Source organism: Leiobunum rupestre, chromosome 4 (genome assembly GCF_980474605.1).
Source record: "Leiobunum rupestre chromosome 4, qqLeiRupe1.1.hap1, whole genome shotgun sequence".
NCBI lineage: Eukaryota > Metazoa > Arthropoda > Arachnida > Opiliones > Sclerosomatidae > Leiobunum > Leiobunum rupestre.
The window spans coordinates 73,428,698-73,448,816 of NC_143387.1; the positions used below are offsets into that span (position 1 = coordinate 73,428,698).

A 20,119-nucleotide genomic window follows, 5' to 3' on the forward strand; every position below is an offset into this window, starting at 1 on the left:
ATTTGGCCATGGGTCACATGGAGCTGGCTCAACCTACGAAAGAAGCAGCGAATTACTACCTACCTCACCATGCTGTATTGAAGGAAGCCAGCACAACTACGACACTACGGGTCGTTTTCGACGCCTCGGCGAAAACAACGAATAGACTGTCACTGAATGACACTCTTCTAATTGGGCCAAAACTACAAGACGATCTTGTCAAGCTACTTATTCGATTTCAACTACTAGCCATCGCTATAACCGCTGATCTCGCTAAGATGAATCGCCAAATCTGGATTCATTCTGACGATACTGACTACCAAAGAATTTTCTGGCGACGAAGCAAGGACGAGCTGCTTAACGAATACCGTCTACTAACCGTCACGTACGGTACCGTTTCGGAACCATTTCAAGCCACGAGAGTCCTGAATCTACTTGCTCATGACGAAGCTACAGAATTTCCGTTAGCTTCGAAGAGTTTCTCGGAAGATTTCTATATGGACGATCTCATGTCCGGGGCAGATACGACATCAGATGCACTAAAATTACAATCTCAATTATTACAGCTCACAAGCAAAGGTGGATTTTCTCTTCGCAAATGGGCATCCAACGATCAAGCGTTACTCAATTCATTGCCAGCCAAACTGAGAGAAATTCAAGGCCCACTGAAAATCGAAGAAGACGAATCAATAAAAAGTCTTGGACTTCACTGGCACCCAGCAGGCAATTATTTATCGTACGCCGTCTCATTTTCGCTGAACCGGACAACTGACACGAAACGTACCATCCTAGCAGACATCGCGAGAGTCTTCGACCCACTTGGACTTTTGGCGCCTGTTACAATCAATAGTAAGCTACTAATTCAAGAGATGTGGAGAGAGAAGATCGACTGGGATGGAGCGTTACGACCAGAGCTTATCCACAAATGGCAGAAGTTCATATCAGAGCTTCCAGAAATTGAAGACATTCATGTTCCCCGACACGTATCTCAACCAAATTACCAAGATATCAGCCTGCATGGGTTCTCTGATGCGTCCGAGAAGGCCTTCGCCGCAGCGGTATATCTACGAACTCGCAGCGACGGCGGAATAACGAAGGTCCAACTTATCGCAGCCAAGACGGAGGTAGCTCCGATGAAACAAGTCACTTTACCGAGGTTGGAACTATGCGGTGCTGTACTTTTAGCAAAGTTGATCGTCCTGGTCCAAGAAGCGCTGAAAATCGTTATCAAGGACGTCAACGCTTGGTCCAACTCAACCGTCGTCTTGGCATGGCTCTCTTCGTCTCCGCAACGGTGGACAACATTCGTTGCTAACAGAGTCTCCGAAGTCCAACAGCTAATACCAAACGCAAAATGGCATAATGTCCCTGGCGAATCGAACACCGCAGGCTGTGCTTCTCGAGGCATTTCTGTACAAGAGCTCAAGAACTACACACTCTGGTGGCAAGGACCTCAATGGTTGAAGGAGCCTGATCTAATTATCAAACCAACAACCATTGAACCTGAAGAATGCAAGACAGAAGAAAAAAGCAAGACATTGGCCGTAAATCATTCAAAACTCGATAATTTATTTTTAATGATGGTCTCTTCACTAAGAACGCTCAAGCACGTCACTGCGTACATGATCAGTTTCAGCTTCAACACTCGTACCAATAAAGAATTCAGACGTAGCGGACCACTATCAAAAGAAGAAATTGACTTGGCATTGAACCACTGGATTAGAATAACCCAATATGAATACTTTGGTACTGAGATCGAACTGCTCAAGAAGACCAAGGCATTATACAGCAAAAGCAAACTTCTTCCACTAAATCCATACATCGATTCGAACGGGCTCATCCACGTAGGAGGACGTCTAAACATGCAAATCTACCATTGGACCAAACTCACCCGATCGTATTACCTCGTCGAAGTAAATTAACGGATCTACTGATCAACAACACTCATATCAGAAATCTACATGGTGGTCCTCAGCTACTCACCACGCTCCAGAAACGATATTGGATCTTCGGCATTCGAGGCGCTGTCAGATATCATGTTCGAAGATTTATCCGCTGCGATGTATGCAAAATGTTCGAAGCGTACGTTGCCGTCTTTGCCTGTTTAGCAACTCGCGCAATTCATCTCGAGCTGGTCAGTTATCTGACGTCACAAGCCTTTCTAGCAGCTCTCAAACGATTTGTCGCTCGCCGTGGAAAAAGCAGCGAAATCTTCAGCGACTGTGGAACTAATTTTATCGGAGCCGATCGAGAAATGAAAGAATTCCTGAAATCAGTCATGAAAACTACGACCGACGACGAGGTAGCGAGGTGGATGGCGGACGAAGGGATATCATGGCGGTTCAATCCACCAGGGGCGCCGCACTTCGGAGGACTATGGAAGGCAGGCGTTAAATCAGTAAAGTATCATTTACGCAGAGTCGTCGGAACCACCAATCTAAATTATGAGGAGATGCAGACGCTTTTGTGTGAAATTGAGGCGTGTCTCAACTCTAGACCTCTAACAGCACTAAGCACCGGTCCTAACGATCTCACGGCATTAACTCCAGGACAAATATTTCATCATTGGAGATGCGTTGACGGCGATCCCGGAGCCAGACCTTGTTTCCGTCCGATCGAACCGACTTACTCGATGGCAAATCGGCCAGCAACTATTTCAACATTTTTGGAAGCGCTGGCGGAATGAATACCTTGCTCGATTACAGCAACGACCCAAGTGGACAACAGTTAAGGAGAATTTAGCAGTCGGCGACCTTGTACTGGTAAAAGATGAAGACCTCCCACCGCTAAAATGGAAGCTCGGACGTATCTTCCGACTCCATCCTGGCCCAGACGACATTGTTCGGGTAGTCACGCTTAAAACCCAAGATCGAGAAACTCAAAGACCAATAGTAAAACTTTGCAAATTACCATTAGACTGAAAATTCGTCATATTTTAAATTGATAAATCAAGGAAGGTTGGAGATAAAATTAACAAAACAATCTCGGCAAAAAAAAAACAATATTTTATAAGTCGGTGTTAGTTGTCGTTATATATTTTTTACGCACCATATGGAATCATATAAATAGTAAACGTAACCCGTAAATATAGGCAGTCAGTTCCTTCAATCGACCTGTTCCAGTCATTCGTTTTAATTATGTAAATAATCTTTTTTAACCATTTTGAAACCAGTTGGCAAGCCAAAATATACCTCTCCTCGGAAGAATTGTCCCTAGCGGTATTAATTTTTCGAGATGACTCTTAAAGATATATCTCCGCAATTCCGAGTTATTTACTAAAAACGTAATCCCGGTTCAATCCCGCCCGGTATACAATTTTAATTATAATTAAAAAAAATGAGACGAAACAACCGAGTATAATTTATTCAGAATATTATAAATTAAGTATTTACAGTACAAGTTTATCAGTTGAACATAATTTTAATGAAAGAAATAACTACAGAGGGTATTTGTATTTTTCTCTTTAACGCTCATTTTATTTCAAATAAAACATCTTAATCAGTCGCGAAAACGTTTAAAATAAATTACGAAGTAATGACGACCCAGTTAAAAACCAGACCAACATAAGTGTAAGCGCACGATGTATACAACTCGATAAAAATATACGACTGAAAAAACGAAATAAAATACAAATAAAACAAAAGATATTTAAAATTAAAAAAAACTGATCCTAATAAAACGTGAAAATACCCTTCACGTGACGCACATTCGAAATACGCAGAAGTAACGTTATACAATATCCATTTTAAAATATTAGAGTATCAAAAAATAAAAATAATGAATAGAAAAATACACAATAACAACCCAATCAATCAGACTTCAGAAACAAAACTCATAGAAAAATATTATAACGCAATCAAGCAATCAGACTTCAGAATCAAAATAATTCATAGAAAAATATTATAACGCAGTCAAGCAATAAATTAGTTCAAATACTTAGAAATCAAGCAATATAAAATATAATATCAAGAAGCGCAACACCTTACCATTCACAAATACGATTTTTCACGTTATTATAATGAAACCGGATAAGCTTTTGGGCATGACTTACGCTCTTAAAGGTTCCTCTAAGACTGGACGATTTTGCGGGAAAAAGGAAATAAACTTAAAAAATAGTAGATACAAATATAAGACAGAAAATACCAACAATACCAAAGATTAGACAAAAAAGAACGTAATCTCGATCAGCTAAAAAACACAACAAACAAGATTAAATCAACATAATTTCATTCGTAAAAAAACCAGATTAGGCCTTCATAAATTCATTCTTAAAAAAAATTAAAGACTTTATTACCTATTATGCTTCCGATAAAGCTGAAGGTCTAATTTTCAATGAAGCGTAACAAGTGTCGGTGGTTCTGTGGTAGAACATCCGCCTGTCAACCCAACACAACAGACTCAACATCCACAACCATCATAACACAAACTCAACAGACTCAACATCCATAACCATCATAACACAAACTCAACACCCACAACCGTCACAACACGAACTCAACATTCACAACCTACACATTAACATTACAATAACGAAATATCCAATCAAACTGAGCTCAAACTGTCGCGAAGGTGAACGTTGACGACAAAAGACCAACCAACCAAACCCAACCGCAAATCAATCTGTTAACGCTCACCGTCACACGGTGGTTTTGCCAACCCTCCGAGAAACTGCGAAAGCAGAAATTTAGAGAAACTACGTACGCAATGATTACCCTTTGCCCCGTAAATGCTAACGCGTTCGCAGGCCTGACAGACAGACAGACAGACCCACCCACAGACAGACAGACACGGTGATTGTATAACCCCTCCTAGTTATTGTTGTTGCGTACAATTGCCCTTTTAATTCAACCTCAAGTTCACGAACACTAAGTTTGGAACTCGTTAGTACATGAAAATAAAGTGAAATAAAAAGAATTATAAATTAGTTCATAAGAGTTGTTGTTATTGGGGGTGTAGAAATGATTCGAGATATTTGGATTCAACTGCCGTAAAGGGAGCTACTTTTTAGTTTCATATCGCATATATATATATTCGAAGTGACACTATTGCTATGGACGGAATGTCGTTAAGTGTTCTTTGTTTGGCGTCGTGGAAAGCGACTACACGATAGATGGAGCGGCGAAAAATAATTTATATTAATTAAATTAAATTACCACTTTTATAGTTTGTATAGTTGGTCCAGAGATGTCGCTCTTGTCCGAAAGTTTTGGTGGAAGTTTTGAAATTATTAAAAACAATTAAAAGAAAAAGAATGACGACATGGTAGATGGAGCTACCACGAGTTTGAAATAATGCTACAGTTCGATTTCTGACTGTCTCTTTTATCATTACATTAAATATTTTAGGTGACATTTATTTTCGAATGTAAAAGGAATAAAGAGAGATTAAAGAGCATATAAATTTAAACGAGGGGGGCGAAAAAAGGGGGAAGAGTCTTGGAATCGTGGAAAAAATAGATCGCGGAGGGGTCCGGGTCAAGTGGACTCTTAAAAATATACACTATTTACAAGTCTGCCCAGTTGTACTGTTCGGTCCAGCCTCATTTTTCGCGCCGAAGGGGTTTTAGGGATTGGCTAGTTGGAATCTTCTTTGGGAATTTAGGGGTTTTTTTGTGTTAAAAATGGTGAACTGGTGATCACCAGTTACGCTAGCGGGACTTCGGGAGTTGTTATCAAATTTTTGCTCTCTGCGTTTTACTTAGTATTTTATATTTTTTTTTATTAAATAATTTCGCGTGTATATAGTTTAATTTTCATTTGTTTTCGTGTATTCTATATATATTTTTATTACATTTTGTGTTCGTTCTGGTTTTGTATTTTAAATTTTTGTGTCCGTCTTATGTGCGTTTTGGTTTAATATTCCTGGCAATTTGGTGATTCTTTTAACTGATACAGTGGGTATTATTGTGACCCTGAATTGGAATTCTTCTAGGTTTGCGTAAGTATTATGTTAAAACTTCATTCCGTAACCCGAGAATATAACATACTACGAACTTCATGAATTAAGTGTTGTTGATAACGTAGTTTATATACACCCTAGTAATATTTAATTAATAATAAATAATATCATTTAATTAATAATTAATTAAAGTTAAATCACTAGTAGGTTTTAAAGATTAGATAAATCACTCTCCAAATAAAAAAAGTAAATAAAAATACGTGATTTGGATTGTCCCTTTTAAAACTCAAAAGTTGCGCATTTTCTTGTGTACAGTTTTCATTGGTTAGACGCTTTAGCGCCTGCTGCTGTCGGAAGGGGGGAATTCGGAAATTGTGTTCTCCCTTTCCGTAAAACGTTCAGCGTAAGCGTTCGTCCAATTAAATTTGTACACAACCCTGCGGTAGCGTCTTTAAATGCTAGCTGCGTTCTCCTTGTGTTTGTTGCTTCTAGGTTACACCATAGAGGAATAAGACTAAGGAGTGGAAAAGACGGGGACCGCACAAAACTAACAACGTCAAGCTCAAAGACTATATATACGCTTTGCGACGCGTATATATAGTCTTTGGTCGCGCTAGTGCGCAGCGGCGGCGTTTGGAAAATATTTCTGTCGGGCCAGCCTTGGAAATAATTTTTGTTTAAACTAATCCTTATGACCAGTGACCACCTAGCAAATGAATGATTAAACTGGTGTTATATAAAATGTTCTAATCATAGATATAAGAAATGTATATAAAGGTCTAGATAAATTTCGGGGCGTCTAAGCCTAACATCATATGTAACATAATTACTCATAAGTAAGCTCTATTTCTTCACTAACGGTGTGTTTCACAGATATTGCGTCATCCGTACCCTACGTAATATTTGACGTAATCGAATCTCAAATGCCGATTATGCCGTCGCGAAATTAGCTCTACTTCCGATAAAACGACGGCCATTATTTTAGTAAACAAACCGGTTTGAACAACCAAGGCTTAGGAGCTCAAATGAACTACAATACAGTGTCAAGTGCCGTTAATGCTATTAATATGCAAATTAATAAAGTTTTCGGAGACTCACTTTCTAAAATAAATTTGCATTGTCAAATAAAAAAGTAGGTTTATTGAAAAAAATAGTTGAAATTCAGGTTGAGATTTTCTGGGGCATCTTCCACCTTTGGGGACTCCAAGGTTGGAGTCCAAGGTTGGAGTCTTTGCAGATTGTTTTGAGCCTAGGCCTAACTCTTCTAGGCTTGGTATGGGTTTTAATAACGCTGGTGGAATATCCCACTTCGACTACTTGTTACATTTTCGGAAAGTGATCTCTGAACCGAACCGTATTGGTCATTTTCCCCAACCTTTTCTTTTTCTAAACTACTTATTATTTAACTTCATCCGCACAAACCGAGCGAGTTTTTTTTATTCAAAGAAGAAAGGACTGATTGAGTCTGAGAAGACCGCGAGACCGGCGAATACACCATCTGATTAAGCAGGGCGAGATATGTGTAACAGCCACGCCAACGGGGGGATTCGTGGGGACAGGGGTGGGGACACCCGTGGCGGAAGTATTCCAACCACCCGTTGGGGAATTGGTGGTCGTCCTCACACGGCCATCCACAAACTTTACCTCCCGGACGCCTGGGATTACAGGAGTGAGCCACTACTCCCGACTAAACCAAGCGAGTTATAAATTTCAATAAAGGTACATTGGGCTAACTAAAATTCCGACGCAAAAAAATTCCTTCTCAATTTAGAAGTTTTCCATTGGCTGAAATAAATATGTTAGTAGCCAATAGTGTGACTCCCAAAACTACTAGGATGAATAAAAAGGTTAAAATCTAACGCAGTCCACCTTTTTACTGGTTCGTGGTGAAACAAACCGTTAGTGAAGATTTTTTAATGGAATAAAGGTACAGTGGCATACTTATGAGTAATTATGTTACATATGCTAACATAAAATACGGAATTGACATCAAGCAGACACCGAGGAAGGCACGTGACCAGGAGTGTGAGGTCTCTTAGCATTTTAGTACTAAGTGCTTGACCTTTCCGCAGGCCGTAATCTTTAGACACCATCTGTTGGTGACTTTTAGTATAATTTTTAAGCAGGAGACAATGGCTCTCGCGACGAAAGAACGAGCTTTCTTATAAGGATAGCCTGTAGAAATTACGCGTTTCTGCTAGCTGTCACCTACGTATTAACTCCCTTTGAAATATATTATCTAGACCTTTATATACGTTTCCTATATCTGTGTGTGTGTGTGTGTGTGTGTGTGTGTGTATATAAATCTTATATTTAATTAAATATTTATAAATTATTTTAATCTTATATTTTATTAAATATTTATAAATTATTTTAATCTTATATTTTATTAAATATTTATAAATTATATTAATCTTATATTTAAATAAATATTTATAAATTATATTAATCTTATATTTAATTAAATATTTATAAATTATATTTATCTTATATTTAATAAAATATTTATAAATTATATTAATCTTATATTTAATTAAATATTTATAAATTATATTAATCTTATATTTAAATAAATATTTATAAATTATATTAATCTTATATTTAATTAAATATTTCTAAATTAAATTTATCTTAGATTTAATAAAATATTTATAAAATATATTAATCTCATATTTAATTAAATATTTATAAATTATTTTAATCTTATATTTAATTAAATATTTATAATTATATTAATCTTATATTTAATGAAATATTTATAAATTATATTAATCTTATATTTAATGAAATATTTATAAATTATTTTAATCTTATATTTAATTAAATATTTATAAATTATATTCATCTTATATTGAATTAAATAAATAAGTATTTTAATGTAAAAGTTGATCGTGATCAAGAATTGAACTTGGGTCACATTGTTATCACGCGGATAGTTCACCGCCGAGCCATTGACTTCCTTAGGGGAAATGTTAAAGTAAAGGAACCATTATGATAAGGCGGGTTTTTACTAAACGGATGAATACAATAACTGTGGATATTTTTTATTGAACTTTGTTTTTTTATTTTTGTGAACTTGTTTTTATTTCGTCGGGAATTGCACCGGGAGCGCGGTTTTAGGACTTCGATTCGTTGCCGCTGTGTTATTAATTACTTTTACGTTGTGTTATATATCTGTAATATATTATTCAATGACGTTCTTAAACTCTTTAATTGTCAGTAGGTTTATTTTTTCGAATACGCTTTTTTGTTGTGTTTTTTTAACTGATCGAGATTACGGTCTTTTTTGTCTAATCTTTGGTTTTGTTGGTATTTTCTGTATCTATTATTTTTTAAGTTTATTTCCTTTTTCCCGCAAAATCGTCCAGTTTTAGAGGAACCTTTAAGAGCGTAAGTCATGCCCAAAAGCTTATCCGGTTTCATTATAATAACGTGGAAATTCGTATTTGTGAATGGTAAGGTGTTGCGCTTCTTGATATTATATTATCTATTGCTTGATTTCTAAGTATTTGAACTAATTTATTGCTTGACTGCGTTATAATATTTTTCTATGAATTATTTTGATTCTGAAGTCTGATTGCTTGACTGCGTTATAATATTTTTCTATGAGTTTTGTTTCTGAAGTCTGATTTATTGGGTTGTTATTGTGTTTTTTCTATTCGTTATTTTTATTTTTTGATACTCTAATATTTTAAACTGGATATAGTATAACGTTACTTCTGCGTATTTTGAATGTGCGTGACGTGGAGGGTATTTTCACGTTTTATTAGGATCAGTTTTTTTAATTTTAAATATCTTTTGTTTTATTTGTATTTTATTTCGTTTTTTTCAGTCGTATATTTTTATCGAGTTGTATACATCGTGCGCTTACACTTATGTTGGTCTGGTTCTTAACTGGGTCGTCATTACTTCGTAATTTATTTTAAACGTTTAAGATGTTTAATGCAGTTCATCAATTGGGTTCGTTTGTTTTTATTTATAAAGAGCCCTAACTATTCCGTCTACGGTCATTTATTGATATACGAGCTGTCTTTTAGTCAAAGGGCTTTCTGTGCTTTGTGAATGGTAAGTTTTTCGCTTTTTGTTAATACATTTTTTATTGGTGTGGATATTTGGACATCTACGATTCCTAATGCAGTCATTGTATTCCTGGGTGTGCGAGTCATTATATGATATTGGAAATTGGACGGTATTGGTCTTTAGCATGCGGTATGTGTCACAACTTCAACTGGAAGTCTACGAGTCGTCCATTACCAGATTCGAAAATAGCTTTTCTACGGTATCTTCATCAAGGGCGAGTGTTGAAATAAAATGAGCGTTAAAGATGCGGCAAGTATTTCGTAAACGAGAAAAATACAAATACCCTCTTCTTTAATTAAAATTTGCTTCGTATTATAATTAACTGATAAACTTGTTCTGTAAATAGGGTTAAATTCAATTGTGCATTGTTTTAGTACGTCCAACTCGCTGTTGTAACTACTTAATTTATATTATTCTGAATAAATTAAACTCGGTTGTTTCGTCTCAATTATTTTAATTAAAATTAAAATTTTATACCGGGCGGTATTGAACCGGGATTACGTTTTTAGTAAATAACTCTGAAATGCGGAGATATCTTTAAGGGTCGTCTCGAGAAATTAATACCACTAGGAACAATTCTTCCGAGTATATTTTGGCTTGCCAACTTGTGTCTATTACAATTTTTATTACCGTGGGTATATGGATTGACATTTTCTAGATTTCTAAGTATTTGAATTACCTTTTTGTTTGATTGGGTTATTATTATAATTTTTTATCACATATTTCTGTGAATACAATGTTTATTACTGTGGGTATTTAGATTGAATTTTTCTTGATTCCTAAGTATTTTAATTAACTTGTTACTTAGTGGGGTAATTATTATATATTTTTCTTGTTTGTTGATAATGTGGGGATAATTCATGTCTAAAATTTTTTATTGGCATTAATTTTTATCGGTTTTGTTCGGTAGTCGTCATCAGCCCACGCATTTTTTATTAGTGCTTTCACTTATAGTTGTGGTTTTCGCTTTAATTTTCGTTTTTCCAAATAAATTTGATTGTTTAAGACCTATAATACAATGGGCTGGTTTTTCTCTGTGAAATAGTTTCTTACACGTATATTTTACGTTTCGTGAGCGTTCTAATAATTTTAAATTTGTATTTTCCGTTTATCATTTTGTTGCTGTGGCAATTTAATAACGTTTTGGGTCTAAAGTTGGTTTTTTGTTCTATTGATATTGGAAATTTGTTTAATACAATAACATTTGTAATATTTATAATTCAAATAAATAATCATCTGCTGGTTGGGATGGCACCGGGATAATTTTCTGTGGGCCACTTTTGATGGCGGAATATACCGTGTTCAGTAGTTAATACACCCTAGGACAAATTCTTCCGAGGAGAGGTAGATTTTGGCAAGCTTGCCAATTTGTTAAAATTACATTGAACTAGATGGAAATTAGTATGTTAAGCTTATTTAACAAAAAATGGAATTTATTCGATTAATCTAAACGTCATTTCGTTGTCGTAAAACGAATGTTTAAAAATAAAAAATTAAAACTTAAACAGCTTTTATTCTTTCTATTTTAATATCTATACCAGCAGCTGTAAAACACAATATTTGCAACCCAATTTTATAAAAGCGGTTAATTTCGTAGGAATTCTTATTTTTTACACAAAATGCTTGGACATTCCTATACATAGTTTGCGTCCCTACGTCATCAATGACGCAGTTCCAAGTATAGATATAAGAACCAAGAATAAATATTTAATTTGAGCAAGAATGAACGGTTCTTTGCCGCCATTTTGAAGGTGTAGATTTCTTAGTAAAACGGGAGGGTTAACAGTTTCAATCGTCTGTTTGCGGATTTTAATTATTTTCAAATTATTAAGGAATTATTTTGACGTTAAAAATGGTTATCTGCCTGGTTAAAAATTGTTCGAGTAGTTCAATTACCAATGGAGAGCGAAAATTGTTTATTTTATTCGAGAGTGAAGGTAATTGTAAAAAGGATGACCGCAAAGGCCTAACTTTGATAAGCTTTGTTAACTTCTTTTCGTAGATATTTCTGTCGTAATTTGATATTTTATTTAAATAACCCGGCCTTAGAATCTTATCTGGCTTTGTTTAGGGCCCATTTAAAATTTTAAAGCATAAATCTAATACGTTTTGTAGCTTTGACGAGATTACCAACAAAATGGCTACCTATTTAGTAGCTACGCGCGAAATGGTTTGAATTTTTGATCGCCCTCCCAGTTTCCTTGGAGACCATAGGCCCCTCCCTTCGGTGCAAACTATGAATAACTTAAGAATTCTTAATATCAAAATTACCTATTTTTCCCAATACGGATATTCTCAAAATTTCCCTTTAATTTCCTTAAGAATTCTTAATATCAAAATTACCTATTTTTCCCAATACGGATATTCTCAAAACTTCCCTTTAATTTCCTTAAGAATTCTTAATATCAAAATTACCTATTTTTCCCAATACGGATATTCTCAAAACTTCCCTTTAATTTCCTTAAGAATTCTTAATATCAAAATTACCTATTTTTCCCAATACGGATATTCTCAAAACTTCCCTTTAATTTCCTTAAGAATTCTTAATATCAAAATTACCTATTTTTCCCAATACGGATATTCTCAAAACTTCCCTTTAATTTCCTTAAGCAAAATTAATTATTTTCCCAAGACGGTAGCGAACCAGAGGAAAAACCAAACGCACACACGAGAAGGTTCTAGTACCGTAAGTGTAAACGAAGCAGGAGAAGGGTTAAGCCCGTAACTGCACACACAGGAAGGTCTTAGAACCGTAAGTGTTATCTGATTGGAAAAAATTGGAGCCGTGAGTTAAATGGCTGACGACAAGAAGAGAGAGGAGAAAAGAAAGAAGGACAGAGAGAGGATCGTGGCTAAAAGAAAAGATCCTCAATACAGAGAAAGAGAAAAGGCCCAAAGAAAGAAAAGGCGTTATGAAGATGTTGAACCCGATTTAAACCTTCCCTCTACAAGCGCTGATATATCAGGGCATAGTGTTCGCTCTGAGAATAAGAGCATGTGTGACTTGGGCATGCAGAACCTGGTACCAAGTCTAGATAGTCGGGCGTATCCGCTTATGCCGCATTTGGTGCTCAATACTGCCGAAATACGTTTTGAAGAAAATATGGACAGTAGCGAAAGGAAGCGAGCCGCTATCGCCCAGAAGCGGCTCGATTCCGAGTATACCGAAAGGGAGCGGGCCGCAAAGGCTCAAAAGTGGCTCGATCAGGGGCGTAGGAACCAGGGGGGCAATGGGGGCAATGCCCCTCCCTATAATTTTTCTGGGAGGGGCAACTAATGTTATTGCCCCCTCCAACTTTTTGGTCAGTAGAAATCTTCACACGTCTCAAATTCTCATTTTCCAAGCATAAAAAGCTTATAGAACCTCAACTGTGTTTAAACTCAGGTTAAACCGCCGGATGGTGTTTGATCACGCTTATATGCACGAGTCTGTTCGCCCACATGTAATATGGTTAGCTGCTCGCCATTTAATTAGCACGCCTCTGTACGTGAAAAACGAAATAGTTTTATCAGAGAACGTGCTAAATGCCAATTTAGGGAGGGTTGACTTCATCGTAGATGAGAAAGATAGTGTTGCGCCTGAGAATCCTGGTACCCAACCAATAGGAGTTGGTCGCCCTGCAACCTACGGAGTTCGGCTTACAACAGAAGTTATTGTGCCCAGAGCAATCTCTGTTGGTGAATTAGATGCTGATGCAGAATGAAACGAGGTTACTGACAGAGACTTGGTAAACTGCGGTTCAAACGATACTTCATTGTTATCGAGTGAGGATTATATATCGCCGGCTGATTTGCCGCCTCCGGGTGATGTCGCAGTAACGATAGCCCCTGGAGGTGGTCGTAGTTTTATTCGATGAAGATGGAGAATGGTTATCTTTTCCTCATATATATGGTGGTCATGAGATGAAATTTAGCGTGAAAGTTACTTACGCTGATAGGGTGAAATGGGAAATGCTAAATGTCGATCGCCGATGCGCCAAAGACAATTCGAAATTGTTTTACTCATTCTTGAAATTAGAATTGCTGAAAATAAGTTCAGCTATTCAAATATGTATGCGCAAAACCAAATCTTCCGATGGACGGTGATTACTGCTGGGGCTGTTAGGTCAGAGGGTGGCTTAGATTTATTAGTCAAGCAAGACGACGGCTATAGGATCTTAGAGACTATAAGATCCAGCCCTGCATACTGGCAACACCACCAAAAATAATTATGGGCTATGTTGAGGCAATTGGGCATTCCTACTTTTTTACATGCTCTGCGGCTGAATCAAGATGGCCAGAGTTAATAAACGCACTTTTAAAGACAACGGGAAGAAGTGTGTTAAGTGTGGAAGAGATAAAACAAATGGATTTTATGGAAAAAGCTAAACTTATACAGAACGACCCAATTACTTGCGCTAGGTATTTTGACTATAGGTTTAGAGCTCTAATGAAGCTATTGAGAAGTAAAATGGCGCCTTTAGGAATAATAGTAGACTTTTACTATAGGGTAGAATTTCAGCACAGAGGCAGTTCGCATATTCATTCTTTGCTTTGGGTCTCGGGTGCGCCAAAACTAAAATCCGATGGCTCTAACAAGGAAGAAATCGGAAGGTTTATAGATAAATCTATTTCTTGCGCTAAGTTAGAAGGTGAAGAATGGGAAGAGTTGTTAAAACTCCAAACCCACAAACACTCTCGGACTTGCAAAGTAAAAACAAGTGGAGGTCAGAAGCCAACTTGTCGATTCGGGATTCCTTTCCCACCTATGCCCCGTACGGTCATCGTCAATCCCGAAAATCGAGACTGGCCGGAATTGTACGGCAAACAAATTCAGGCATTAGTTCCTAAGGTATTGAATGCAATTGCAGATATAAAACCGGAAAATTAACCCAAGACATTTGAAGCCTTTTTGCAGGCTTTAGATTTCGATATCTCGGAAGAAAAATAAGTTGACACGGTGTCTTTCTCGTTGAAGAAAAAGGCAGTTTTGCTTAAACGTCAACCAAATGAAATTAGGTTAAAGCCCTACAATACAGATATTTTGCGCCTTTGGAGGGCTAACATGGATCTCCAATACGTTTCGGATCCTTACGCTTGCGTTGTCTATATTGTCTCCTATATTGGGAAATCGCAACGTGGTATGTCTTTGCTTCTAGCCGAAGCTTGTAAAGAAGCTAAGCGAAAAGGTTCCAATATCAAAGGCAAATTGAGAATTATAGGCAATAAGTTTATGAATGCCCAAGAAATAAGCGCGCAAAAAGCGTCTTACGGTGTTTTAGAAATGCCCGTTTCTAGATCTAGCCGTGCGTCTATCTTTGTAAACAGAAGTCCCCCTGAACAAATGGGTGCATATTTTAAAACCTGTTTCTGAATTAGAGGAACTCGCTGAAAATAGTACTGATATTTATGCAACAGGCCTCATCGAGCGATACTCGGTCAGGCCTGAAGACCTTAATAATGTTTGCTTAGCTGAGTTTGCAGCTTGGTACGAGTTCTCTAAGAACAAGCGAGTGAGTAAACAAGCTCCAGTCGAGAATTTGAACGTAGACCGTGAGCCCGAGGATGAAATAGAATCCGTATCTGGTAGTTTCTTGCCCTTGGCGGGTCGAAAAGGTTACGTACGCAAATGTACGCGAGCGAAAGTCATCCGTTTCCGGAAGTACAACATGCAGGTAGATCTTAATAATTTCTACAGGGAACAGGTTATGTTGTTTCACCCATGGCGGGATGAAAACTCGGATATTAGAGATAAAGATATCAAGGGGTTATACGAGTTGAACCTGCTAGCGATATCTGCCAAACAACAGGAGTTTTTTTGGAGATACCGACGAAGGAGCAATTGAAAAGGCTCTTCAGGATTTCCACGAAAATGAACTAGTCGTTAATCTTGACAATGTACAACCAATGTCTGATTACCAGGATGCCAGGGATCGTAATTTTACACACGATGATCCGAATTTTACGGTTCGAGCTGACCACACTGAAAGCGCTGACATTGGGCTAGAGTTGGACGCAGTTCACCCAACTGACGTTACAATGGTAGCACAAGTGACGTGTTTGGGAGATTCAGATTATGTTTCTATGCTTCGCTCATTAAATCAACGGCAACGATAAATTTTTAATTATGTTTTGGAGCATTTTAAAAATGCCATGGTAACCCCTTTGCGTTTATTCGTGAGCGGAGGTGCCGGTGTAGGGAAATCGGTGCTTATTAACGCTATTTACGAAACAGTGTCCAAATATTTTTACAAAAAACCAGGAGTTGATAATTCCAGTGTTGTTGTTTTGAAAACAGCTTATACAGGGAAAGCCGCTTTTAACATAGGCAGCACAACTTTGCGCGCTGCCTTTAGCCTGCCCACGGCGCAATGGCACGTTTGCAATCAGAAGCTTTGAGTAAAATGCGAGCGGTATACAATAAATTGAAATTATTAGTTATTGATGAAATTTCAATGGCTGGAGTCAAAACAATTAACCAAGTTCACGCAACAGACTTCCGGGGGTCTTTCTGTACTAGTGGTTGGCAATTTCCATCAGTTGCCGCCTATAATGGACAAACCGATTTTCCAATCTCCTCGCTCCACTTACGGCACTTTAATTGATAGTCCGTGCTGGGAAGATTTCCGATTCTTTGAATTGACTGAAATTATGCGACAGAAAGATGATAAACCGTTTGCTGAAGCTTTGAACCGAATGGCTGTCGGCGCTTTGACAGTTCAGGATGTGTATCTGTTTGATCGTTGTATGCTTTCTAACGCGAGGATACCTCCCGAGGACGCTATTCATCTATTTCATACGAATGTGGGGGTTGACGCTTTTAATGACGCTAAAATCCAAAGCCTGGCTACTGAGAAAGTAAAGTCAGTATCTTTCGATTTGGCTACAGGTGACGTTTCAAACTCCGTTAAAGAAACACTACTAAATAAAGCTAGAGATCTTCCTGACACAGTAACGATGGGTTTAACGAGAGAAATTTGTTTAGCTTGCGGTGTGCGATATATGATGACTTGCAACGTTGATATCTCAGACGGGTTAGTCAATGGGGCCACAGGACGGCTGCGCCAAATTGACTATGGTAAAACGAAAAAAGGAGATACAGTTCCTTTAAGGATTTCGATGCATTTTGAACAAACCAGAGTTGGGCAAGTCTTACGTTCGAAAAGTCGTTCGCTCAGTACAATGATGGAAGCTGCTCTAGATTTTACTCCCATTGAAAAGGTTTCCAAATCGTTTGTTCGTAAACATGGCCAGAAAAATGTGTCAATTACCAGAACTCAATTCCCGTTGAAAATAGCAGAGGCCATAACCATAAACAAGAGCCAAGGTGATACATACGCTTCAGTCGTTGTTCACACCTCAGACAAAAGATTTGTTGAAGGAAAATTCCGATTTAAATTTTTATACATGTACGCGGTTAACCTTCGGAGATATTGTTTGTTTTTTATATATATCTCCATCACGTTTTTTTATACTACCGATAACGTTACTATTAGTTAATCTTAATTTTAGTATAAATACTCACAACTAAATTTGTCTATTTGCTCTTTATACTAGCTTATTCTTAATCGCACAATTTAGCATTACTATTTAATTGTTATATTCATTGCTTCTCATTTGAATTAATTATAACTTTTTTTTTTCGTTATTGTTTTTTTTTCTGTTCCACGTACCTTTACTCTGTAATCTGTTTTTGATGCACAAAAAGAAGCCCTACTGGTGGCTTATTGAGCAGATTTAAATAAATAAATAAATAAATAAAATAAAAAATAAACATTATTATGTAGTGTGTGAGTATCAGCTTAGTTCTAGTTCATAACCAGGTCTCATTTTATAAATATGTTCTTTTAACTAATGTCGCTATAATAAACTCCAAGTTCTGTATCCAGTCCTCCGTATCCTGTTTTTTTTCCTGGTTACAATGATGGACAGTGTATCTCGTCAGGACGTCGACAAGTTGTCTGGACCGGAAAACTGGAGGAGCTGGAAGCGACAAGTTCCTGATATTCTAGTTATGAAGGATGTCTTTGAAATCATTACTTGTTAATGGACTGAACCAACGCTGACTGTATCTCCGACGTCCGCTGAAACACTTGAATATTCAGTACTGAGGAAGAAGTACCGAGTTGCTTTCAGTACCGCCCGAAGCATTATTTGATCTACTCTGTCCACCAAGGTTCAGAATATGACGACCAACTGCGATACTCCAAGTGAAATATGGAACCAGCTGCTCGAGATCTACGAGCAGAAATCGTCGAACCGCCTCCGGAAGCTGTTAGAACAACGAAGTCAACAGACATCGATATGGCCACCCATCTAGCACAGATGCGTTCCTTGTGGGCTGACATTCTGACAGCCGCCAACATGGAAAAGAAAATATCGTTTGACGAGTGCATTCTCATCGCTTGCATTTTCGAGTCGTTACCCCAGGATGATTATCGAGAATTCAGCATATGCTTTGGAACACGCTACCAGAGGAGAAACAGACCGTGGCAGAATAGGAACGTTTACTGATGGGCCGATCTACTCGAGACATGAACAGTTTCGAAGAATCGTCAGGACTCTTAGCACGCCGAGCCGGAGCACAAGGTTCAACCAACTCTGAAGGACCTCAAGACGCAAATCTCGACCAAAATGCTTTAATTGCAATGAACACGGTCATTATGCGAAAAACTGTCCAGAACCAAGGAAACCATCGAAGAATACAAGCAACGATAGAGGTACTGGCAGAGGAGGTAAAAGCGGAGGTCTATTTGCTGCAAATGGCCTGCTCGCTCGAACGGCGGCAAAGGCGTTTGGTATTTTGATTCAGGAGCAACGCAGCATATAACGAATGATGCCACGAAGTTTATTTGGTTCTGTAGATTTGAAACACCGGAAGCACTCCAGGTTGGAAACAAAGCCGAGATGTCAGCTGAGGGGGAAAGTGATATTCGAGTAAGATTTCTCGTCGGGAAGACGGTTCACGACGACGTCATCCATAATGTCTGGTATATACATGGTTTCGCCTGCAACGTTTTTTCATTGAAGAAAGCCATATTCCGTAACAAAAATCTCGAATTCAAAGCTTCAGCGACTTCATGTGGTCTATTCGAAAAAAAGAAGAACAAACTCAAGCTTCGTTTACCTGGGAAAGTAGAAAGCCTATATCGTTTGGATGTTACGGTTGATCAACCATCAGACTTCGTTCATCTTGCATCTGATGTCAAAAATATCCTAAACGCAGATCTTCAAGTTTGGAATGAGCGCCTAGGTCGTCAAGATAAATGCCATGTAGTCAAGACACTGCAGAGGCTCGGCTATCACGTTATTGAGCAAGAGCCGAATAGGCAATGTGAAGGATGTATGTACGGCAAGATCACTCGACATAGTTTTGGAACCCGTCTGGACAAGGCTGAAAAACCTGGCGAACGTATCCACTCAGATCTCTGGGGACCGTCACCGACACCGTCGATGCAAGGGAAGAAATATTATCTCCTCTTCAAGGATGAATATTCCGGCATTCGAGTCGTTTATTTCCTGACAAAGAAGTCTGAGGTGGTTGACCGTTTCAAAGAGTTCCTTGCTCTGTGCAAGAATCACGATCATACCGTTCGGGAACTGGTCACGGACAATGGTACCGAGTACGTCAACGAAGAGTTCCATCGCATCACGACAACTGAAGTTGGTCTCAAACATCACACTTCAATGCCGTATACTCATGAACAAAATGGTGTTGCTGAGTGGGAAAACCGTACGATAATGGAATCTGTTCGAGCGATGCTTCATTCAAAACCTGGGTTGCCGCTTAAACTCTGGGCTGAAGCCGTGAACACAACGACGCACGTCCTTAATCGTACAGCGCCGACACGCACTCCGGATAGGACCTCATACGATCTGTGGACCGGGAAAGCTAATCCTTTCATTAAACATTTCCGGGTGTTTGATACCGAATACTTTGTTCACATTCCAAAAACAAACGGAAAAGCTGTCGAAGAAAGCGTACAAGGGTTTTCTTGTACGTTACGAAGACAACGCTGGATGATGTTCTGTAATTTCGAGATGTAAGATTCAGTCTGGAGAAATGCGTGTTGGATACCACCATTCCAGTACCAAAAGACGAGTTCAGTCAGGGTGAGCTGTTATCTGAAGAATCGGACAGCGGAGACGCAGATTCCACACTAGTTGATGTAATTGACGACGT

General features: G+C 38.0%; 1 protein-coding gene across 1 annotated transcript; it reads left to right on the forward strand.

Annotated features, from left to right (window-relative positions):
- The first annotated feature begins 8 nt into the window (after positions 1 to 8).
- LOC149949002 (uncharacterized) lies at positions 9 to 2,665 on the forward strand. Its single transcript, XM_090171200.1, has 2 exons — positions 9 to 1,876; positions 1,933 to 2,665. Exons 1-2 carry the CDS (start codon positions 9 to 11, stop codon positions 2,663 to 2,665), a joined length of 2,601 nt encoding a protein of 866 aa, XP_090027326.1.
- Positions 2,666 to 20,119: the final 17,454 nt, after the last annotated feature.